Source organism: Tasmannia lanceolata, unplaced genomic scaffold (genome assembly GCF_043159265.1).
Source record: "Tasmannia lanceolata isolate RefF3 unplaced genomic scaffold, GAP_Taslan_0.1 ptg000015l, whole genome shotgun sequence".
NCBI lineage: Eukaryota > Viridiplantae > Streptophyta > Magnoliopsida > Canellales > Winteraceae > Tasmannia > Tasmannia lanceolata.
The window spans coordinates 10,548,173-10,573,958 of NW_027518692.1; the positions used below are offsets into that span (position 1 = coordinate 10,548,173).

Below are 25,786 nucleotides of genomic sequence, written 5' to 3' on the forward strand. Positions count from 1 at the left end.
AAGTATTGCCCAATCTGTAGACAGCAGAAAACTTCAAGGGCGAGGTTGAAAAGTCATAGCTCTCCGATCAAGAGGACCAATCAATAAATGAACAAAATAGATTGGCCTTCTAACACCAATCTATTTTTTCTAAAATGGATATAACATGGAGTTTACATTTACTAAGCCCCTGTTCGCTTTGGAGATTAAGAATCGATTTTGATTCCAATACTTATTATTGGGCTCACAATTAAACACAGTGTTTAGTCCAATAATAAGTTTTGGACTCAAAATCAATTCTTAAAAGGGCATCAAAAAGCGTTAAAGTTGCCCACTTTTCACGTCAAATCAGGTTATAAGGGGGGCACATGCATAATGCAGGGGGAGTGAAAATATCATTTCCCTTCTTAAAATCCTAAACGAACAGGGACTAACACTATGGCATTCATCAGACATCTTAGGCAGCTAATAGGGTAGGCATGGATACCACTGTACAAAAATCTCAATAGATGAGTAGTCCCATGCCGTAGAGATTTCATTAACGAGAACAATCAAGAGGGTCTTCTGGGACCACCACCACATACACATGTGCCCAGTGGGATCAAGACCGTTGTTCTCGTTAATCAAGATGATTTACTAATAGACAATCTCAAAAAAAGAGAACAACTTGGCAAAGTTACATTGACATCTTAGAAATCTTGTTGTACAGTAGCTTAACACTTTGGGGAAAGAGTCTAAATTCCTAGTAACGAAATTACCCCTACCATAAAACTTTTTCGAAGGAAGTTAGTCTACCTCTGACAATCAATGAAATCAACTTCTACCTGAACAGCCCTACAATGTCCAACTCCTAACCCCCCATCTCCAGCACCTTGAATGATAATATAGAACTACTACTCCTTGGAAGACTTGTTGATGAGGGACTTGTGAATGTGGGGGATGACACCTCCTCCAGCTATGGTTCCTTTGATGAGGGTGTCGAGCTCTTCGTCTCCACGAATCGCGAGCTGCAAATGTCTGGGACTGATACGCTTCACCTTGAGATCCTTGCTTGCATTTCCAGCCAGCTCCAGCACCTCAGCAGTCAGATACTCTAAAATGGCAGCCGTGTACACAGCAGCCGTCGCTCCAACTCTTCCATTCGCTGAGATTCGTGACTTGAGTAGGCGATGGATACGGCCCACTGGAAACTGCAGAGGTATATGAATAAAAGAAGTCTGTTATGAAAGAATAATACGTCACCCACGTAATAAAAATGTAATGGTCCATAGTTTGGCACAAGAAGAACAAGATTTTTCGGTTTAATTTGTGTCAACAAGGGAAATGATCAATGCGCCCCTTTTCATCACTTGGGACACCCGCCTGCATTGTACGTGGCAATCAGGTCACTTCATTCCTTCAAATGTGAAGTACATCAGCCCCTTTGCAGTCATAGATACACTATAGCTGGGTGTCCCAAGTAATGAAAAGGGGCACATTTATCAGTTCCCCAACATAAGCAGACTAGGGCCCTGTTTGTTTTGGATTTTGAGAACTGATTGAGTCCAAAAGTGATCATTGGACAGAAATTTACAGTTAATTTTAAGTCCAATAATCAGTTTTGGGCTCACAGTCAGTTCTCAAAACCCAAAACAAACAGGGCCTAGGTTGCAAACTGTGCAGCATAAATAATACATGACACTAACAGCTTGTTAACTAGTAAGTGCCCGTACACTAATCAATTGACTGTCTTCTGATTGAGATTACACAAGCAGAACTAAAAGCAGCATAGAAATGATGGGCGGTACAGAAGCTATTTATATGATTTTGATGTCACTGGTCTTAAGATATAAATGGTATCATTGCCAACATAAAATGTACAGTAAATAAATTGACCCCATGAAATAAAATGCAACGCAGTGCATATTAGTCAAGAATGATCAAAGAAAAAGTTGAGAGAAACAAAATGGATCGAAGAAAAAGTTGAGACACTACTCAACCGAGCATTTTTGTACTGGGAGAGCGGGGTCATGGGCCATTGCAATTCTGAATTCTCAGTCAATGACCACTTTTGGTTGTATCGTGTAATGTACTGATCACAGCCAATGATCAAAATCATCTTTGAGAGAAACAAAATGGAAAACATGCTAAGTTGATAGTCAGGTCAGACATAAGGAAGCATTATAGATTCGTATGATCCAAAATGGGGGTGTGTGTGTCCAATGTCCTTGGTTAGTTCAGAGAAACCACCAATAACAGACCATTGGATTGCAAAATCGGTAGCTCTTGTTCAACGCATTCAGTTCTATCAACTAACTTTTGGTAGTGACTTCATTACCACATTAGCACTTCATGGGATGTGTTTTAACTAAAGCACAGCTCTATATTATTTCCAATAATGAATTTGCTAACCCCAAATAACCTGGCATTGACTTGAATGCAAAGCTATCACATTGGCTGAAATGTCCAATGATCCATAATAGACACTGCAACTCACCCTTGAAGATGCAAATACCATGAAGTAAAGCACTCGCTTCAGCCTCATTGGAATCTTTGATGCCTATAGGACCAGTAAAAACCTCAGCAACTTCAGATTTAACATTTCTAATTACTCCGCTTGCCCTGCCGAACTCTGGCTTTCCTCAAGAACTACCATCAAAGTTTAGCTTCATACCGCCGCTAAGGTGGAGTCCATCTTGCCACAATCACACCCAGTGGTGAGTGACAGATTGAAATATCTTGACGATTTTTAAGTAAATCACCCATAGCTAGACAGGCTAAGGTACAGATGGTACATATTATAGGGCCATATTCGTATTTAGACATGTGGCACATGTTTAGACATGAGCAAACACACAAATATATGGTCCCCCAAAATGGATTGATCAGGATTTAATCATTTTACCGCGGTGAGATCCTAAACTCCGATCAATAGTTGATAGTGACAACTGTCGGCTGTTTATACTCACTGTCCTTGAACGAACACGTGGCATCCCGATAGTTGGTGAAATTTTGGGGCCATGGACCATCCATAGTGGGCCCCAACTACTTGAGTAGCTACCACATGCCAACACTTAAGCCATGTGCTACAATAAAGACTTGTCCGATTACACGTTACCAATTGGATATGGTTAAACTGATCAAACTTCAAATATTTTTTTTTCCATTTCCCTAAACTAACTTAAGGGACGCCAAGGGGACCTAGAATCTTTCTTTAGCCATCCTACAGTATTAAGCGAGTCTCTTCTGCTCCAAATATGGTACAAGGGAAGTTCACCAACTGATTAATTACTTAATTTCAGCCTGAATTGTGTTATTCTCACCATAGAGACTATGTGAAAGCCTGGACAAACCCTACCGTTAGAGTCAGATATAGTCCACTTAATTCCAGTTAAATGGGTATCAGCATAATCACCACCATATGGTAAGAAGCATCGGAGGACATGGATAACCTTGTCGCTACCAACAAAGTTGGGTGTATAAATTCTCATTACCTGGAAAGGAGAAATGTTGCAAAAAAGTAAATTTGGAAAAAGCAAATGGCTTAATTTACTGGGACATTTTGGTGTCTATGGAGAGAAGAATTTAGATGTTAGGTAGCGTAGGTTAATCAAATAATGCATTTTGATGACTTGGTCTCCTATTCTCAGCAAGTGAATGCTTAAAAGATTTTTTTCAAAAGCTCTAAAGGCACAAGGAAAGGAGACCCCTGAGATCCTTTTCAGAAATGTGGCTGAAATTCTGATTAAGGTGGTAGACAGAGTTAGTAAGGACAAACCTTACATAGAGGAGTTTAAGGTTGATCACTCGGACCTCGTCATTACACACCTACAATTCGTTGATGACACATTATTTTAGGAAACAAATGTTACTAATATGGAGGTAAGGAACCTCGCCATTACACACCTACAATTTGTTGATGACACCTTTTTTCTAAGGCTACAATTTTATTAATATGGGGGTAACCAGATTGCATCAATGGGAACAAGGAATCCCACAAATGCAAACAGAAACTACATCCTTCCCTCCCCAACATAGAAACCGCCACACTCGATGTTTTCCAGTAACATGCCTCGTCTCATCTATACAGAACCAATTGGCCACATGTCATGTATTCCACAGCAACGCTAATCCATCAAATAATTAATAATGCCACTGATCAACGGTAATTTCCTCGAAGCAACATACTCTTGTCTCACAGATCGGTGTATATGTGTGAGCGATAATTCTATAAATAGAACCTGCGTCATTTTTTGCACCCATAGAATAAACCAACTAATGCAATACCTAGAAAAGATACATCCACTAAAGACTGGATCTCTATAGATCTGCTCATTCTTGAACTGCAGACAAAAAGCTTTGCTAGCCTTGGCAGGGCCTAAGACAATTGGACAGCAGGCTATGATACAGTCCACCCAATTACTCTTCCCTCTCAAGAATCTCCATACCCTCCTTTTCCACCATTTTAGCCAATTTACCGGCTTGTTCGTTTGCAGATTTTCTCTTAAGATGGAGTTGAGGCCCAATTTTGCTGACGAAATCCCTGATTTCTGAAATGATGTTGGCTATCTTCCAAGGTCCATCTCCTTTGTTACTTGCACATGCTAATAAATTTACTGAATCTCCTATGATTAAGGAACCAAGTCCCACATTTGCACCATCTTAATCCCCATCAGAGTGTTTTTGCTCCCGCCTCATTGGAATCACAAACTCTCATTGAACCTGAATGTAACATCATTGATCTACCATTCAAGTTACGAAGCATGTCACCAATTCCGGCCCGAGCAGGATTGCCTTTGGAAATCACAGTCAAAGTTTAGTTTCAGCTATCCTGTTCGTGGATGTAACCATTTAAGTACGTCTTTGATCTTCATTTTCTCTTCTCTCACTACCGTTTGCCACATTCTAAGCATTTCTCCCACATTGTAGCTAGGTGTGCACTTGTCATTTCTTCCACAGAGGACAGTCAATTATTTGATGCCTACCAAAAAAAAAGGGATATGATTTTTTGGCCCCCGCCCACCCGCGCGCGCGCGAGAGAGAATGCGCCCCCTTGTAACGTGAATTGTGGGCAGCTTTAACGCTTTTTGACGTCAAATCACGCTAAAAGGGGGCGCATAATCCTACAGAAGAGGTGGGGCGGGGGGAGGACATCGCCCAAAACAAATCCCCAACTCTTTTTTTTCTTTGAAAATCTGATTATTTCATTTCCTTCCAAATAAGCCAAACTAGTACAAAAGGAATGAGTCTCCAAATTGCCTGTCTCGTTTCTCCAAACAGTCGACCACTCTAACTTAGCAAGATATTCTTTATAGTTCTCCGTAGCACCCACCCAAGGCCAAAGCTTTTGATAGTTGCCTGTAATAGTCGATATGTGGATGGGCAATGCACCATCAAGTGATCCAACAAATCTTCCTTCTTACAGGAAATGCAGTAACTTGCAAGTTGGAACTTTCCTATTTTGAGGCGATTACATGTGTTGATTTTCTTACCGCTCAATGCCCATGCTTCTAGATACTGGCACGTCTTGACGTTTTCCTATTCATCAAGCTCAACATGTAAAAGAAAGATAGAACAGAAAAGGCTCCACGTGGGTAAGGGATCCAAACCCTACAATCCACTGAGTTAGGAGAACAATAATAGGAATACTGAATACAGGAGCCCAAGCAACAAGGGCAAGCTAGCTATCTCATTATTGGTGAAGGATACTAATAGGGGAGCATGATCTGAATATGTTCTGGATAGGAGGGAGACCTTTACTTGTATATTGAGCTCATTCCATACACCATTTGATAAGATTCTATCCAGTCTAGCCTTTGCCTTCCCACGCTCGTCCTGATTATTGAATCTAGTGAATTTGCTACCTTCACCAGCATTAATAAGCCAGCCCCGTCAACAGCATCCTTAAAGTCATGAATCAATCTAAGAGAAGGATCCCTTCCTCTAACCTTTTTCATTGGGATTGAGGAAAGACTTAAAATCCCCAGCCACAATCCATTTTTCTGTAATATTTCCACCAGTTTCAACCAAAGACTCCTAAAGGTGCCCTTTAATATATAGAACAACTTGCATAAAAAAAGTAAAGAAAACATTCATCATATCTTCTTCCCTATAATAGGCTTTCACTGAAATATCTTGATTCATGGAGCTAATAAAGGCCAGATCTATATTATTCTTCCACATCAGCCATATTTGCGGGCATGCTTTGATCCATGCCAATTTTTTAGTAACCTCATTGATGTTTGACTTGTCTGTCATAGGCTCTGATATAGCAACAAGATACATATTATGGAGATTTGTCAGATATTTTTATTGGCGCATCGAGGGCTTGTTTTTTTTATCCCACTGATATTCCAGATCAGAACTTTTGTCATTGATCTACCAGTGCGGGTACTAATTAACTCCACTAACATCTTTCCCGCTACTATTCTCTAATCCCTTCATTTTCTACTCCTTAATAGCTTGAACATTTATCATCATTCCCTTCCATTCATAGCTTTCATTTTCTTTACTAACCTTTAGCATTACATCATCCGCAGCTTTCTTGTACTGATATTCATCATCTAGTTGATTTCTGCCATCTTCATCCCCTTCATTAGCAAAATTTGCATCACCTTCTAATTGTAGGATTTGATCACATCCTTCTGATGCTTTGTCAATACTCCTTCGTGAGCTTCCTAACTCCACATTGATTGCACCACCATTGTCTTCAACAATATTAACAAGATCTACATTATGAGCATTCCTGTTAGAGAATTCATGTTCCAACCCACCATATTCCTAGATCAGATAACAACTAGAAATTGCATCATGGTCTGCCGACTTGGTATTCAAGTTATTCTGTGCTTGCCCCTCATAGTTGCTTGGGGATTTACAGTCTTCAATGACTAAGCAATGATCAACAAGCTGAAGATTTAGATCCACTACTTCAGGTTCTATGAACTTTCCACTTCCAATAACTAGATTTTCATTTTGTTTGAAATCACTCAACTCCCGAAGAGCATCCTGCATACTTAACCCATTATGTGAGACATCCATGTTTTCCTTCATATTTGGAGCATCTATTTTCTTTCCTGGGACCTCCAATTTATCTTTTATTTGGGTTCATTTGGGTCACGACTGCTCCCTCATTCTGAGTTTCGGAATTCTTACCATTTACCACCGATTGGACTTCTCTGTTTTTCACAACCCATTCAGCTCTTCCTGAATTATTATCTTGTTGATTCACGATAATAGCCTTTCCTTTTTCTGCTCCAGAGACTTAAAGAGTATAGATCTCCATCCATCTCTGTTGTGCCCAATTTTGAAGCAATGACTGCAATACGATGGTAGTTTTTTGTAAACTATTTGTTGCCAGATGCCAATTTCCTTTGAGATGCTTAGGTAGATCCTTTTAGGTAACTCCTTCAGTAGATCTATCTCTATACACATTCGCGCTGCAGTTCCAATAAGAATGGGTGAAGCAATTTTTACCACATTCCCTATGAAGGCTCACCCAAATAGGAACAATCAGGTTTTCCTGTCTGAATTTGATCAGAGGGTTCGAGGGTTCCAACGCATGAATCTAAACAAAAAGTCTAATATATAGATGGTCTTTCAACCATACTGTTTGAAAATCTCTCTCATTGCTAAATCTAAACAGCAAATGTCTATGGTCAACCACACTGACCATAAAGTCTTTATGTAGATGACAAACCTTAGTAATTTTCTTCTTGACGTCAAAGATCGAAGGCTGCCCATAAGAACACTTCGCATCAATGATAACTTGAACGGAGCCGAAGCCTTTCACACATCTTCCTCATTTAAGTATATAGTTGGTTCTCTGGAAGATGTTTTTTTAGTGGACTTTTAGACCTTTTTTCACCTTTTACCAGAAAAAAATCCTTCGAGACAGCTTGGGCATAAGAAGAGGATTCTATCCCCATAGTAGACGCATATGTTTTCAACACCGTAGGGGCTGGAGGCGGAGGGTCTTTACCTCTAGGAGGTGACTCTTCCATAGCCTCCAAGGCTGTAGGATGAAAGATCCCTTCTCCTTCTCACTACCAACAGACGAAGTTCGGACTTTGTCGATTTAAAGAAAAACTCAGCAAAAGATCCAATGAAAGTGAACGAACTTATAGCGGAACTGTTACCTCATCAGATCCAATAGATCTAAAAAAAACCACCAAGCACTAATCAAATGCAAAGCAAGAGGGTGATGAACCCGTGCAGAGACGCTGAAGGATAAATCTAGGGTTGCAGAAATTGCGCCTTTCTCCTCCTTCGTTTCCCCTGTAGATTCCCTAAATCCAGAGGATCTTATTTTAGAGAGGAAAGAACGAAGTTTGATCAGCCTCTGCACACCTGAAGGTTCCAAGAAGGGGGCGTGCAACTCGGGTCATGTTCAACCCGAAAAAAAAAAAAAAAAAAAAGTCGGGCCGGGTCGGGTTCGGGTTGAGTTTTCCCAACCCGGGTTGATTGGGGTTGAGGGTTTGGGCAACCCGACCCGAGTGAAACCCGACATTTTTTATGAATTTTTTTTATTTTATAAGCTTAAAAACTCGGGTTTGGTTGGGTTGAACCGGGGTCAGGTCGGGTTGAACCTCGTTGGGTTGGAAATCGGGTCGGGTTCGGAAAATGGGTTCCTCAGGTCGGCTCAGGTTGGCCTCAACCCGACCCGAGTTGCAACCCTAGCTCCAAGGCATCACCATTCTAGGGCAAAGGCTCCACGCTAGGGGAGTTGAGAACACCTTGATTGAGTGAACCTTAGACACTTGGTCAATCAAGAGTGTCCGCCTAAACTCTGGCTTGCTGGACAAAAACCCTAGCTTGTTGTCCTCGTTGCCCTCAACCATTAGATTGAACTCCGTTAGGCGCAGAGAGGAAAAATAATTTTATCTATATCGAAATAACAGATCTGACGCTTTCCTCCATTGCTCCGGTTCTCCTCTTCTCAATACCCTAATGAAAGTCACTTTTACGCTATTCCAATGGGTGTTTTCGGCACATTAAAAAGAGTGGCCTCGATATATATTGCACTCACTCATACCCACTAATCTAATCCATTTTAAGCAACTAACCCATTGGAAGTACATCAGCCCCTTTGCAGTCATAGATACACTATAGCTGGGTGTCTTAAGTGATGAAAAGGGGCACATTTATCATTTCCCCAAAATAAGCAGACTAGGACCCTGTTTGTTTTGGATATTGAGAACTGATTGAGTCCAAAAGTGATTAATGGACAGAAATTTACATTTAATTTTGAGTCCAATAATCAGTTTTGGGCTCACAGTCAGTTCTCAAAATCCAAAACAAACTTGGCCTAGGTTGCAAACTGTGCAGCATAGATAATACATGACACTAACAGCTTGTTAACTAGCAAGTGCCCGTACACTAATCAATTGACTGTCTTCTGATCGAGATTACACAAGCAGAACAACTAAAAGCAGCATAGAAATGATGGGCGGTACAGAAGCTATTTATATGATTTTGACGTCATTGGTCTTAAGATATAAATGGTATCATTACCAACATAAAATGTACTGTAAATAAATTGACCCATGAAATAATATGCTACGCAATGCATATTTGGTCAAGCATGATCGAAGAAAAAGTTAGACACTACTCAACCGAGCATTTTTTTTTGTTTTTTTGAAAGTAACAGTTTTATTCCATGCGAAGGTAGTACAGGGAGAATAGACAAGGGACAAGATGTCCCTGTGGTATACAATATCAACCTATCTGTACTGAAATTAAAGATTCGCCTCGACAGAGTCGTTAATAACGACCTCCGTATCAGATCGATTTACTCCCTCCTTAGCTAGATGATCTGACATAGAATTTGCCGAACGTCGCCTGTGCACCGATGGACGGATGACACGAATGAGACCCATATCTCAACCGAGCATTTTGGGGGGTCATGGGCCATTGCAATTCTGAATTCTCAGTCAATGACCACTTTTGGTTGTATCGTGTAATGTAGTGTAAATAACCAACTTTGCCTTCCCTTTTAAAATCCGTCCCCCCTTGTGAACCAAGGGTATTTTTGTCATCAAGAGTTAAATTATAATTAGGGCTTCTTTCGAAAAGCTTATAAATAGCCTCTTAAGGAGAATTGTACAGCCATTAAGAAACCCTAAACCGTTCTTGTTCAGTCCTAAGAGGAGATTTGCATAGAGAAGGCGAGGAAGACCGCGAATTGAAAGGAGAAAGCGCAAATCAAGGTAAGATCTATGTTCTACATAAGATTTGGCATGTTAAGAACCCTAAAACTAGGATCTAATGAGACTTGTTATTTTGATTTAGATGGTCAGGTTTTGTGTAAAGAATTGTATAAGAATTTAGGGATGAATTTACGGATCCCTAAGAAACTAAAAATTTAGTTTTGAAACTCTAAGAATCTAGGTTTGGGTTATACCCTAAAAGCTTAGATTAAATATGGTAATTATATCTTAGGATTTCAGAGAATGAAATTGGATTTTATGGATTCCTCTCGTCGATACGAGTCCAACGGATCCAACCACGCTCGAATCGGAGGTCAAACGAGAAAGTTATGGCCTTTTGAAGTTTTTGGGACGAATCTGGAATTCTGCTGAAAAACCCAGTCCGCAACCTTAGGACTTCCAAAGCATAGTTTAGGACTTCCGAAGGGGTACCAGTAGAATTGCTTCTCCGGCTTGTATCTTCACAAGACTCTTCGGAAGGCTTTCGGACGTCCTAAGGTACACCGGTCGACGTCCGAACGCTGAAATTTTGTGAAACTTCGAAAAATCATAACTTCTTCGTTTCTCGTTCGTTTTTTATGCTCTTGTACTCTACGGACATGCCGGAAACGTGTTCTTTCTGTTAAAAATAGTTTTAAAAAGTTTTGGATACTCTATAATGATGATAATTCCATAATACTAAAAAAACCCTAAGACGGGTTACCGTGTCTTTTCTGATTGGGCACCAAAAGGTGTCTTATGACAATGGAAGGATATATATGCCTAATAAGACTGATATTAATGATGAAACTCATAGGGAATACGCATATTATTGATTGTAGATAACCAAAGTGTACTGTGAAAAGGATTTCAAACTTCAACCGACGTACGTAATTTCGTACTACTTTAGTGTTACGATTTACCATTCGATATCATATCTTTTGATCATAGTTTCCTAACATCTTTTGAACATGTGAACCTTTGAATATAATTTCATATCTTTATTTGGGTCTTGCATGCTTAACCATTTTCATTGATTAAACTTTGCGGAACCTTGATATTTGATATACTCAGTGGATGTATCTCTCCTAACTTGGAACTTTTGTGAAAACCCTCACAATCTCTTCAGAACTATGAACCTTTGGACTATTAGACACTCTTTAGTATATGAAACCATTGTGGAACTCATGTGAAACAATCACTACGAACTTTGAACACCTTCTTTTGGACTATGTGAACTTTGGACACCTTTTGAGAGGCTTAGGTATTTATGTGAACTTTTGGGCCCGCACCAATGGGAATAGTACGTTGGCTTTTGGGTCCCGTCAGTGGGTGCTATACGTTGACCCTGTCAACAGGTATGTGAACCTAGGAACTAGTTCTGACACCATGGGCGGTCGGTGTAAGCAATAACACGCTTTTTGGACCCGTGGGCAGTCGGGGTGAAAATAACTTGCTTTTTGGACTAAGCCGATGATCTCGGGGTGGTATCGTACCCATATTGACGCCCATCAGTGACCTTCAGAACTTGTGACATTTTGAGCCATCACTTTATGGATTTTATTTTTCAGTTATTGTACTTGTGAATACCTATGCCTTGTGTAGCTTGTACCTACTTTATTCATTATTGGCCTTTGATCCTTTGAGCATTGTGACTCTTTTGTTGTGATACTTTGACCTATGCCTTTATGAACCTTACTCCTCAACATTGAACTTGTGTTAACTATCTCACTTGTGGCTTATATCCTTCTATTATGTTACGAACCTCTCTTTTGTAGCATGCGTGAACCCACTTTTGTAGTGCCTTATTATATACTGAGCTTTTCAGCTGACTGTGGTTATACTAACATTTTCAGAGTTTGACCGTCGTGAGGTGAATGAGGAAGAAGAAGCTTAGTTTTGGAACCGTAGGAGCTTGGAGATTTTATTTAGCTTATTTGATTTTGTTTTAGACAGTGAGTATTGGTAAACAAATGTGTAAGACTACGTCTATGCTTATTTATGTTGATTCATGGGAGAGTTGATATTTGATTTGGCTATGTTAGGTCCACAATGTTTGAGAATTTGATATTTTAGTTATGGAATGCCAGGTTTATTTCTATTATTGCTTTGTAGCCTTGTATGCTTGTGGGATTTATCTTGCAGGTGTATGGCACTGCCACGTCCTACGCCCAGGGTGGGGTTTGGAGCATGACATGTAGTGATCACAGCCAATGATCAAAATCATCTTTGAGAGAAACAAAATGGAAAACATGCTAAGCTGATAGTCAGGTCAGACATAAGGATGCATTATAGATTCGTATGATCCAAAAGGGGTGTGTGTGTGTCTCCAATGTCCTTGGCTAGTTCAGAGAAACACCCAATAACAGAGCATTGGATTGCAAAATAGGTAGTTCTTGTTCAATACATTCAGTTCTATCAACTAACTTTTGGTAGTGACTTCATTACCACATTAGCACTTCATGGGATGTGTTTTAACAAAAGCACACCTCTATATTATTTCAAATAATGAATTCGCTAACCCCAAATAACCTGGCATTGACTTTAATGCAAATTTATCACATTGGAAGAATGTCCAATGATCCATAATAGACACTGCAACTCACCCTTGAAGATGCAAATACCATGAAGTAAAGCACTCGCTTCAGCCTCATTGGAATCTTTGATGCCTATAGGACCAGAAAAAACCTCAGCAACTTCAGATTTAACATTTCTCATTACTCCTCCTGCCCTGCCGAACTCTTGGCTTTCCTCAAGAACTACCATCAAAGTTTAGCTTCATACCGCCGCTAAGATGGAGTCTATCTTCCCACAATCACACCCAGTGGTGAGCGGCAGATTGAAATATCTTGACAATTTTTAAGTAAATCACCCATAGCTAGACAGGCTAAGGTACAGATGGTACATGTTATAGGGCCATATTTGTATTTAGACATGTGGCACATGTTTAGGCATGTGCAAACACACAAATAGATGGTCCCCCAAAATGGATTGATCAGGGTTTAATCATTTTACCGGTCGGTGAGATCCTAAACTCTGATCAATAGTTGATAGTGACAACAGTCGGCTGTTTATATTCACTGTCCTTGAACGAACACGTGGCATCCCGATGGTTGGTGAAATTTTGGGGCCATGGACCATCCATAGTGGGCCCCAACTACTTGAGTAGGTTGCCAACACTTGCGCCACGTGCTACGATAAAGACTTGTCCGATTACACCTTACCAATTGGATATGGTTACACTGATCAAACTTCAAATATATTTTTTACCATTTCCCTAAACTATCTCAAGGGACGCCAAGGGGACCTAGAATCTTTCTTTAGCCATCCTACAGTATTAAGCGAGTCTCTTCTGCTCCAAATATGGTACAAGCGAAGTTCATCAACTGATTAATTACTTAATCTCAGCCTGAATTGTGTTATTCTCACCATAGAGACTTTGTGAAAGCCAAGACAAACCCTACCGTTAGAGTCAGATATAGTCCCCTTAATTCCAGTTAAATGGGCATCAGCATAATCACCACCATATGGTAAGAAGCATAGCAGGACATGGATAACCTAGTCGCTACCAACAAAGTTGGGTGTATAAATTCTCATTACCTGGGGAGGAGAAATATTGCAAAAAAGTAAATTTGGAAAAAGCAAATGGCGTAATTTACTAGGACATTTTGGTGTCTATGGAGAGAAGAGTTTTGATATTAGGTAGCGTAGGTGGATGAACTAATGCATTTTGATAATTGGTCTCCTATTCTCAGCAAGTGAATGCTTAAAAGAGTTTTTCAAAAGCTCTAAAGGCACAAGGAAAGGAAACCCCTGAGATCCTTTTCAGAAATGTGGCTGAAATTCTGATTAAGGTGGTAGACAAGGTTATTAAGGACAAACCCTACGTAGAGAAGTTTAAGGTTGATCACTCAGACCTTGCCATTACACACCTACAATTCGTTGATGACACATTGTTTTAGGAAACAAATGTTACTAATATGGAGGTCACGAACCTCGCCATTACACACCTACAATTTGTTGATGACACCTTTTTTCTAAGGTTACAAATTTTATTAATATGGAGGTAACCAGATTGCATCAATGGGAACAAGGCATCCCACAAATGCAAACAGAATCTACATCCTTCCACAGCTTGTACAGGAACTACAAACTCTCCCCAACATAGAAACCGCCACACTCAATGTTCATGCCTCGTCTCATCTGTACAGAACCAATTGGCCACATGTCATGTCTTCCACAGCAACGCTAATCCATCAAATAATTAATAACGCCACTGATCAACGGTAATTTCCTCGAAGCAACATACTCTTGTCTCACAGATCGGTGTATATGTGTGAGCGATAATTCTATAAATAGAACCTGCGTCATTTTTTGCACCCATAGAATAAACCAACTAATGCAATACCTAGAAAAGATACATCCACTCAAGACTGGATCTCTATAGATCTGCTCCGCTAGGGATTCTTGAACTGCAGACAAAAAGCTTTGCTAGCCTTGGCAGGGCCTAATACGATTGGACAGTAGGCTATGATACAGTCCCCCCAATTACTCTTCCCTCTCCACTTGCTCTTCATCTTGGATTGAGCTAATAATCTCCATACCCTCCTTTTCCACCATCTTTAGCCAATTTATCGGCTTGTTCGTTTGCATATCTTCTCTTAAGATAGAGTTGTGGCCCGATTTTGGCGACGAAATCCCTGATTTCTGAAATGAGGTTGGCTATCTTCCAAGGTCCATTTCCTTTGTTGCTCGTCCATGCTAATAAATTTACTGAATCTCCTATGATTAAGGAACCAAGTCCCACATTTGCATACCATCTTAATCCCCATCAGAGTGTTTTTGCTCCCGCCTCATTGGAATCACAAACTCCCATTGAACCTGAATGTAACATCATTGATCTACTATTCAAGTTACGAAGCATGTCACCAATTCCGGCCCGACCAAGATTGCATTTGGAGCTCACTGTCAAAGTTTAGTTTCAGCCATCCTGCTGGTGGATGCAACCATTTAAGTACGTCTTTGATCTTCATTGTAGCTAGTTGTGCACTTGTCATTTCTTCCCCACAGGACAGTCAATGCGCCCCCTTGTAATGTGAATTCTGGGCAGCTTTAACGCTTTTTGACGTAAAATCACGCTAAAAGCGGGGCACATAAACCTACAGAGAAGGGGCTCAGGAGAAGGGGGGGAATCATTGCCCAAAAAAAATCCCCAACTTTTCTTTTTTTATCTTTGAAAATCTGATTATTTCATTTCCTTCCAAATAAGCCAAACTAGTGCAAAAGGAATGAGTCTCCAAATTGCATGTCTCATTTCTCCAAACAGTCGACCACTCTAACTTAGCAAGATATTTTTTATAGTTCTTCGTAACACCCACCAAAGCCCAAAGCTTTTGAAAGTTGCCTGTAATAGTAGGTATGTGGATGGGCAATGCACCATCAAGTGATTCAACGAATCTTCCTTCTTACACAAAATGCAGAAACTTGCAAGTTGGAACTTTCCTATTTTGAGGCGATCACATGTGTTGATTTTCTTACCGCTCAATGCCCATGCTTCCAGATACTGGCACGTCTTGATGTTTTCCTATTCATCAAGCTCAACATGTAAAAGAAATATAGAACAGCAAAGGCTCCATGTGGATCAGGGATCCAAACTCTGCAATCCGGTGAGTTAGGAGAACAATAATAGGAATACTGAATACAGGAGCCCAAGCAACAAGGGCAAGCTAACTATCTCATTATTGGAGAAGGATACTAATAGAGGAGCATGATCTGAGCAAGTTCTAGATAGGAGGGAGACCTTTACTTGTATATTGAGCTCATTCCATACACCATTTGATAAGATTCTATCCAGTCTAGCCTTTGCCTTCCCAGTTCCCACCCTTGTCCTGATTATTGAATCTAGTGAATTTGCTACCTTCACCAGCATTAATAAGCCAGCCCCGTCAACAGCATCCTGAAAGTCATGAATCAATCTAAGAGAAGGATCCCTTCCTCTAACCTTTTTCATTGGGATTGAGGATAGAGTTAAAATCCCCAGCCACAATCCATTTTTCTGTAGTATTTCCACCAGTTTCAACCAAATACTCCTAAAGGTGCCCTTTCATATATAGAACAACTTGCATAAAAAAAAGTAAAGGAAACATTCATCATATATTCTTCCCTATAATAGGCTTACACTGAAATAGCTTGATTCATGGAGCTAATAAAGGCCAGATCTATATTATTCTTCCACATCAGCCATATTTGCGGCCACGGTTCATTCACCATGCATTGATCCATGCCAATTTTTTAGTAACCTCATTGATGTTCGACTTGTCTGTCATAGGCTCTGATATAGCAACAAGATACATATTATGGAGATTTGTCAGATATTTTTATTGGCGCATCAAGGGCTTGTTTTTTTATCCCACTGATATTCCAGATCAGAACTTTTGTCATTGATCTACCAGTGCGGGTATTAATTAACTCCACTAACATCTTTCCCGCTACTATTCTCTAATCCCTTCATTTTCTACTCCTTAATAGCTTGAACAGTTATCATCATTCCCTTCCATTCATAGCTTTCATTTTCTTTACTAACGTTTAGCATTACATCATCCACAGCTTTCTTGTACTGATATTCATCATCTAGTTGATTTCTGCCATCTTCATCCCCTTCATTAGCAAAATTTGCATCACCTTCTAATTGTAGGATTCCTGATCACATCCTTCTGATGCTTTGTCAATACTCCTTCGTGAGCTTCCTAACTCCACATTGATTGCACCATCATTGTCTTCAACAATATTAACAAGATCTACATTATGAGCATTCCTGTTAGAGAATTCATGTTCCAAACCACCATATTCCTAGATCAGATAACAACTAGAAATTGCATCATGGTCTGTCGACTTGGTATTCAAGTTATTCTGTGCTTGCCCCTCATAGTTGCTTGGGGATTTACAGTCTTCAATGACTAAGCAATGATCAACAAGATGAAGATTCAGATACACTACTTCAGGTTCTATCAACTTTCCACTTCCAATAACTAGATTTTCAATTTGTTTGTAATCACTCAACTCCCGAATAGCATCCTGCCTACTTAACCCATTATGTGACTAACATCCATGTTTTCCTTTGTATTTCGAGCATCTATTTTCTTTCCTGGGACCTCCAATTTATCTTTTATTTGCGTTCATTTGGGTCACGACTGCTCCCTCATTCTGAATTTAGGAATTCTTACCATTTACCACCGATTGGACTTCTCTGTTTTTCACAACCCATTCAGCTCTTCCTGAATTATTATCTTGTTGATTCACGATAATAGCCTTTCCTTTATCTGCTCGAGAGACTTTTTTTAGTATAGATCTGCATCCATCTCTGTTGTGCCCAATTTTGAAGCAATGACTGCAATACGATGGTAGTTTTACGTAAACTATATGTTTCCATATGCCAATTTCCTTTGAGATGCTTAAGTAGATCCTTTTAGGTAACTCCGTCAGTAGATCTATCTCTATACAAATTCGCGCTGCAGTTCCAGTAAGAGTGGGTGAAGCAATTTTTACCACATTCCCTATGAAGACTCACCCAAATAGGAACAATCGGGTTTTCCTGCCTGAATTTGATCAGAGGGTTCCAACGCATGAATCTATACAAAAAGTCTTTAATATATAGATGGTCTTTCAACCATACTGTTTGAAAATCTCTCTCATTGCTAAATCTAAACAGCAAATGTCTATGGTCAACCACACTGATCATAAAGTCTTTATGTAGATGACAAACCTCAGTAACTTTCTTCTTGAGGTCAAAGATCGAAGGCTGCCCATAAGAACACTTCGCGATAAATTATAACTTGAACGGAGCCGAAGCCTTTCGCACATCTTCCTCATTTAAGTATATAGTTGGTTCTCTGGAAGATGTTTTTTGAGTGGAGTTTTAGACCTTTTCACCTTTTACCAGGAAAAGATCCTTTGAGAGAGCTTGGGCATAAGAAGAGGATTCTTTCCCTATAGTAGACGCATATGTTTTCAACACCGTAGGGGCTGGAGGCGGAGGATGAAAGATCCTTTCTCCTTCTCACTAAACAACAGACCAAGTTCGGAGTTTGTCAATTTAAAGAACAACTAAGCAAAAGATCCAATGAAAGTGAACGAACTGATAGCGGAACCGTTACATTATCAGATCCAATAGATCTAAAAAACCACCAAGCACTAATCAAATGCAAAGCAAGAGGGTGGCTTTTGGTGCTAGAATCGCCCCGGGTCGTCGACCTACTGAATCGAATAGATAAATGGTGGCAAATGCTAGTGACTGGATGTGCTCACAATGCAGCTACCGAAATTTTGGAACCCGATCTAATTGCAGGAAATGCTTAATAAAGAGAAGTGGAGAGGGTGATCCTAAAAACAACAATAAGCCTAATTTGATATGGAGGCCTAAGAAAATCACAGTTGAGGCTACAACCAGCGAAGGCTTAGGAATTGAAATCCCAGGTAGATTAATAGAGGAATGGAAAGGATATTTGAAGCGGTCCCTTATTGGTAGCCTTAAATCGGGGTCCTGGATGATTGAAGATGTGTGGGAATGGGCGAAAAAACAATGGAATCTTCAAAATCTACCAAAGCCTTTCTCTATTAATGCTGTGGATGTGCTTTTTATTTTTGATTCAGAGCGCCAGGCTACCTTTATTCTTAGGAGAGGTGCAGATGCTGTGGGAGAATATCTCTCTTCTCTGAAACCTTGGCACCCGGCATATAATACTAGCGTCAGAACTATCAGGGTCAGATTTTACGATATTCCCCTTCACGCCTGGGCCACTACAACAGTGGAGATTCTTGGAAATCAATTGGGTCAGGTTATTCAAACTGAACTTTATGGCAACCATGACCATTGTTTGACTTATGCTTCTGCTTTAATCTTGACAGCCATCTGGAAGACCATCCCTCCTTCCCTGAATTTAAAAATTGATTCCTTTGTTTATTCGGTGGGAGTTAAGGTGGTCTCTATTGGAGGAATAAATAGCTTGGCGTTGTCGGTAGTGGGAGAATGCAGTAGTAAAGACAACTCAAGTCTTTCTGTCTGTTTTGAATCTCATTCCGCTGAAAAGGGCTTACCGGCGCTAGGGGCAGAGCCGGGAAAGGTTGTCGTGAGTAGTGTTGAGAACTCTGACGATGTCAGGGAGCCGTTGGCGGGCCCCATTTCAAATTTCAAATTAGAAATTGCCTATCCCGAGAATGTAGAACATGAGTCGGCTAATCTGCCAGGAAGTAGGATAGCTATCTTGAGGGGCTAGGATATCAAAATTGGAGGGAGGCGGGCCCACAAAGCCCCAAAAGCAATGATTTGTGGAGAGAAAAAGAAAGTGGGTAGGAAGATTGTTGCGGACAGCTGTAATCTTACTTCGACCCATGAAAGGAATTCCCTAAAAATTAAATCTCGACATCTTAGCGAGACTAAAAGTTTGTTTGAGAAGCGTACACAAAAAAAAAGGTAGGGGAATTTCTGTTGGGAAATCTAAAAAAGACGCACGTGTCCTAGCAACTCGAGGGGGATTGTCTGCATTGAATAGAAAGCTTAAAGGTCCACTTCTAAAAAAGAGGTTTAGGAAATCGATCTCTAGATTTCCTTTGCTGGCTCATTCCCCTCCGATGGTTTGATCGAATCTTTCACCGAGTTCTGAAACCCCCTTCTCTTTCAAGGAGGGTGACCTTGACCTCTTGAAAGAAATCTCCTTTAACGAAAAACTAGCTCGAAAGGTATCGCCTACTCCATCGGAATTCATCTTAAGCCCTCTTAAGAAGCAATGGGTGCAGCAGAGGAAAGAGGAGAGCTGCTCTTCTCCGCTTGCCTCCTCTCAATCTAATAGTGAAAAGGATCTTCATGTGCCCCTTCTGAAACTTCCAATGTTCAGCAAGATCCTAGACAAAGAGAGGCGTACCCGAAGGAGACTTTGGGAAGAGGAAAAACAGGTGGCCAATTCAGATTTGGAGGTAAGGAAAGTTTTTTTTTATAAGGATAATCTGGACTGCCCTGGAACCCTAGCCCTAGATATTGTCCCCACCGTTAAGGAAGTGCGTGGTCCGGATTGGGACATCCAAGGAAAAACCGACGCCTCAGTGACATTTTAAGGTCCCCTGAACCTCAAGATCCAGAACAATTTAGTTATTTTTTAAGAATAGGGGATGTTCTCGGAATGTCTTACGATGAAAATATGGACAAAACTAGAGAAATGTATTGTGCCATACAAGAAAGGGATGGCAAGGAAAGGGAGAAAAGAATAGAGGAGATTGGTCGAGATCAAGGAAACCAGGATTAAGGGGTCCTAAGTTAAAAATGAACTCCCTGTCGAAATAATTTTATGGTTTAGGCAAAATACGAATCATCTACAATTTCAATCATCAGACAAGAAGGGAAGAAGTGCCCCTGCTTAAGGACAGAAGAACCTCTTGATAGGGGAGGCCAATGTTAATTTGGAAAGGAAAAATGGAAAGGAAAGTCAAGGATAGTAAAACTTGTGACACATTACTCTTAGTAGTATGTTTCGAAGCTAATTACTCAGTAATTTCTGACTGGATGGAGAAAATGTAAAGATGGCAAGGAAGTGTAACGAGATTGTTGAGGTAATAGTTGGAGGGATGGGGTAAAAGAAGTGAATGATGGGAAGACCTAGTTGGTGGTTGAACACTGTATAGACATCAGGATGTTGTTTTGTTTATGTCTTTTGGACTGGTAGCGGCATGTCCAGTCCACCTTAATATTTTGTATTGCAGGAGGGGACTACTGGTCCCAACTGCTATCTTAATATGAATGAAATGTGTTAATTTTTAAAAAAAAGACGGTGATGAACCCGTGCAAAGGCGCTGAAGGATAAATCTAGGGTTGCAGAAATTGCGCCTTTCTCTTCCTTCGTTTCCCCAATAGATTCACTAAATCCAGAGGATCTTATTTTAGAGAGGAAAGAATGAAGTTTGATGAGCCCCTTCACAACTAAAGGCTCCAAGTAGGGGTGCAACTCGGGTCGGGTTCAACCTGAAAAAAAAAAGTCGGGCCAGGTCGGGGTCAAGTTCGGGTTGAGTTTTCCCAACCCAGGTTGAGTTCGGGTCAGATTCGGGTTGAGGGTTTGGACAACCCGACCCGAGTGGAACCTGACATTTTTTATGAATTTTTTTATTTTATAAGCTTCAAAGCTCGGGTTGGGTTGGGTTGAACCCGGGTCGGGTCGGTTTCGGGTTGACCTCGTCGGGTTGGAAATGGGGTCGGGTCGGGTTGGGAAAATGGGCTCCTCAGGTCGGGTCGGCCTCAACCCGACCCGACACGAGTTGCAACCCTAGCTCCAAGGCATCACCACGCTAGGGCAAAGGCTCCATGCTAGGGCAGTTGAGATTTGAGAACACCTTGATCAAGTGAATCTTAGACCAAGGAAGCAGGATTCTTCCCTGGGAGCCTTCGATTCCCGCTCTGGCAACCTTGCCTTAGACACTTGGTCAATCAAGAGTGTCCGCCTAAACCCTAGCTTGCTGGACAAAAACCCTAGCTTGTTGTCCTCGTCGCCCTCAACCATTAGATCGAACTCCGTTAGGCGCAAAGAGGAAAAATAACTTTATCTATATCGAAATAACAGATCTGACGCTTTCCACCATTGCTCCGATTCTCCTCTTCTCAATACTAAGGGTGTCAATTTTGGCTCAGGCTCGAAAGCTCGCTCGAGCTCGGCTCGAATCCTTAACGAGCCGAGCCGAGCTAGGCCAGGCTCGGCTTAGCTCGGCTCGTTAAGAATTTAATATATTTAAATATATATATTATATATTAATATATACACTAAAAGGGTTGTCCATGGAGTGAAAGGGGGAGGCAAAATACGTCACTTCTTTTTTGGAACCCCATTTGTTACTTGGACCACCCCCCCGTAGTGTAAAAAGAGTAGTCAAATTACCCTAGATACGGCTGTCCAGGGAAGATGAGGGGTGTGAATTTAATATAACCCGAGCTCGATAAGGCTCGCGAGCCTGGCCGAGCCGAGCTTTTGAGCTTAACGAGCCGAGCCGAGCCTGGCCAAGCTCGGCTCGGCTCGGCTCGTTTACACCCCTACTCAATACCCTAAAGAAAGTCACTTTTACGCTATTCCAATGGGTGTTTTCGGCACATTAAAAAGAGTGACCTCAACATGTGTTGCACTCACTCATACCCACTAATCTAATCCATTTTAAGCTACTAACCCTCATTAATGACATAAATCATTATAACTTATGTAGCCATCCATCCAAAGAACACCCTTCCCCTTATGCCATCTCCTAGCTGTAGTCACCAAACTTCTACAAAAATCCATCTCTATTCTCCAGCATTCAAACGGACTAAACGTAGAGGTCCTAGACGAACTTTCGGATAACTACAAATTCGATTTCAATCTAGAAAAAGATAGTATCTTACCAAATTTGCTTTACCATAGTTTTTTTCTACAAGATATTCTCATATCTATGGCTTCATGCCTCAAACATTGTCCAATTGGACATGCCTCAACAACTTGGACAACTCATCAAAGTCCAAGATGAGACAATGCGACATTGCCGCCTTTCTTTCTCCTCACTCCCAAATCTCTAGCATTTCTAAACCCTTTTGTTGTGATTTGGCTTCTATGACACTGGGCAATCTTTCAGGACAATACCATCACCAACTTCTCTACAACAAATATAAGGAAGGGCATTGCAAGAACCCAAATCTTGATACCAGATAATGCTTACACCATAAAACCCATATTTTAAAACAATTCCAACCACCTCGAACTCTAGAGAATCCAAGATATGGTAAAGGTAATTTCTTAAGAATTGAACAACTCCAAGCTTGAAGGAGAACCTTCAAGTGAACTACCTCAACCACATACCCCCTCAACCTTACAATTCTCAGGCACTAAAAATCTACGAATAATTGGTTTCCTTTAGGTTAAACCCTCTAGCCGCCGGGGTTGTGAAAGAATTATTGAAACCTCCTTCAATAAAGCGGAAAGGGACAGAAATTCTCGCAAAAAGAAAACCACATTCTCAATATGGTACAACCATATGTACCTATATACAGCAAAACATGATGGGGACAGAGCCAAGAATAACTATAATCTCAAGCAAAGCACAAGCATCCAAAATTTCAAGCAGTGAATAAGCATCAAATTAACTAAAAATGTAGCAGAATAACATCAACTAGACAACAATACGAACAAAACAACAAGTAACGCAAGCCGTTCTAATTGATAAAGCCCTTAGAAAAAAAGTCAAACCCCTAAAGCCCCCTTATAATAGTCTTGGTTTCAAATTTCGGTTTCGGAATGCGTTTCAGTCCTCACCGAAACCGAAATTTCAGCTGAAATCCGGCGAAATAGTAAAAATAATATTTTATTTAATACAAAATTTTGGCCGAACTTTCGGTCGAAATTTTGGGAAAATATTATTTAATTATTAAAATTGAGATTTTTTGGTTGAAATTTCAAAATTTTGGCCGAAATAAAGTACTGTTTCGGGTATATATATGCATGTAAATGTCCATAGTGAATGGTTAGATAGATTTCTCAACACTATGAATATAGTGAATCTCTTGGTCAAATTATCGAGCATTTCATATAAAGCAAACTCCTAGTTTACAAGTACGCCACCAATTGCATCGATAGCAAGAAGGACCCTGCTTGATTTAGCCGCTATCTCCTTTATCACTACCCGATTTGTGCGCTCTATTTTTGTCTCTTGGATGCAAAGTACCTCTGACTTATCCTTATGTTTTAACCATTATTTTATCGTTTTATATATCCATTTTTTTATCGTTTTATAGCTGTTTGAAGGGTATTTTCTGTCTTTTTTCCTCCCCGAATAAGAAAAAATCTTATATAAACTCATCTAAGCTCCCACCCACCCAAAAAAAAAGCACTATTGCAATAAATTTAGGGAAGTGATATATCCGCCCCTTTTGATTACTTGGGACACCCAGCAGCAGTGTACATGGCAATCAGCTCCATTGAATACTTCTGATGTGAAGTACATCAGCCCCTCAGCAGTCATTGATACATTGCTGCTGGGTGTCCCAAGTAATCAAAAGGGGCGGATATATCACTTCCCTAAATGTGATGTTTAAAGCAAGAAAACGTGTTTCTTATTTATTCTAAAAAAAATGGGAGAGGATATTTTCACTTCCCCTGCATTACACATGCACTCCCCTTATTACGTGATCTGACGTGAAAAGTAGGCAACTTTAACTCTTTTTGACGTCAAATCACGATATGAGGGGGGCGCATGCGTAATGCAGGGGGGGTGTTGAAAATATCATCGCCCAAAAAAATGTGTTTCTTATTAAATATGATTCATATAATGGTTTTTTTATGTTTTTCTACCAATTTTCTATTTTTTGAAATTTTTAACTACTAACAAAGAAAAATTCTCAAGTAGGGAACTTCTTTTCCCAAACCAGATTTTAAAATGGCCAAAACACTGAAATATTTCGTTCCATTATACTGACCAAAACGAAACAGCCAACGAAATGGAATAGACAACTTCGATGGTTAGATGTGAACTGAATCAAAAGCCGACAGCCCGGGTAAATTTTTAATGAAAGAACACCAATGAACAAGCAACCGAAAAATGTGTGCAAATCCTAGTTAAAATACTCTCAGAAATTTATTTTCGACATTCCATCTTCTTTTTCTAAAATCCATAAAGTTCTGCTTCGCTCCGCTCCTCTAATCTTCCTAATCTCTAACTGGATTTATTTCAAAAGGAATACCCTACAAGCTGATATCTTCCAGATCCTATCCAAATAATCCCTCATTCGAAAGCATTAGAAAACACCCACCAGCAAAACAACAATCCCACAAACCTAAAATATATCCGAAACCCCAAAATTTAAGAATCCATTTCGAATCCGAATCCCCGAGCAAAACTCATTAACAAAAGGCCTCCCAGGCGTAATCGAAACGCAGAAAAACCATATCTACAGCATGGAAATGAAAACACATGCCAGAAAACAAAAGACAAAAAGGACAAAGGAGAAGCCCAAACGCAGAAGAAGGAGGGACAAAAAAAAAAAAAAAAGAAGAAGAAGAGAGTAAAATGACCTGAAGACCAGCTCGAGAAGAACGAGAAACGGGCTTCTTCTTATCTTTGTTCTTATTAGCGCTGTTTCCACCCTTTCCCGTTATCAATCCTTTTGCTCCTTTTCCCGACATTTTTCCCGCCAAACGAACCCAAATTTCTCCGATTATCGACGGTGCCTCAGAGAGATGTGGAAACCCCAGCGAGAGCGAGCACGAATCCGCGAGCCCAAATCGGTCGTTGAAAGGTCACACTACAGTAACTATACTATATATACAGGGATTACCTAGCGTACGAAATTACGAAACTATCCCGCACTTTTCCATAAATTTGAAATCTGGTTTGAGGACATCCACGGCTGTTGAGGATATCTTAAAGGGGTTTTTGCAAAAGAAGACTTCTACTTTGTTTTATTTGCAAAAAGAGTCTTCTTGTTCGACAATTTGCAAATAGAGGCATAACGTTTGAATGAATTTTGCAAATCAGGTCATGCCATTTGTTTGTCACCAAAATGATCCATGATAGATTTCTTCGCTCATAAAAGACCAAAATGTCCTTCTATTTAAAAAGACAAATTAGTTTATAAAAAAACCAAAATTCCT

General features: G+C 40.3%; 1 protein-coding gene across 1 annotated transcript; it reads right to left on the minus strand.

Moving 5' to 3' along the window:
* Window positions 1-634: 634 nt before the first annotated feature.
* Window positions 635-25,436, minus strand: LOC143845363 (putative histone H2A variant 3). The gene is made up of 2 exons (XM_077353672.1): window positions 25,208-25,436; window positions 635-1,169 (listed from the first exon to the last, which is right to left on the minus strand). Exons 1-2 carry the CDS (start codon window positions 25,316-25,318, stop codon window positions 873-875), a joined length of 408 nt encoding a protein of 135 aa, XP_077209787.1. The 5' UTR covers window positions 25,319-25,436; the 3' UTR covers window positions 635-872.
* Between the last annotated feature and the right edge of the window lie 350 nt (window positions 25,437-25,786).

Bases quoted from the DNA above. Each gene is read 5' to 3' on its own strand.
- LOC143845363 (XM_077353672.1), bottom strand. From the start codon at position 25,318: ATGTCGGGAAAAGGAGCAAAAGGATTGATAACGGGAAAGGGTGGAAAC. The intron at 1,170-25,207 runs GTCATTTTACTC...ATACCTCTGCAG, and splicing joins CTTCTCGAGCTGGTCTTCAG to TTTCCAGTGGGCCGTATCCA.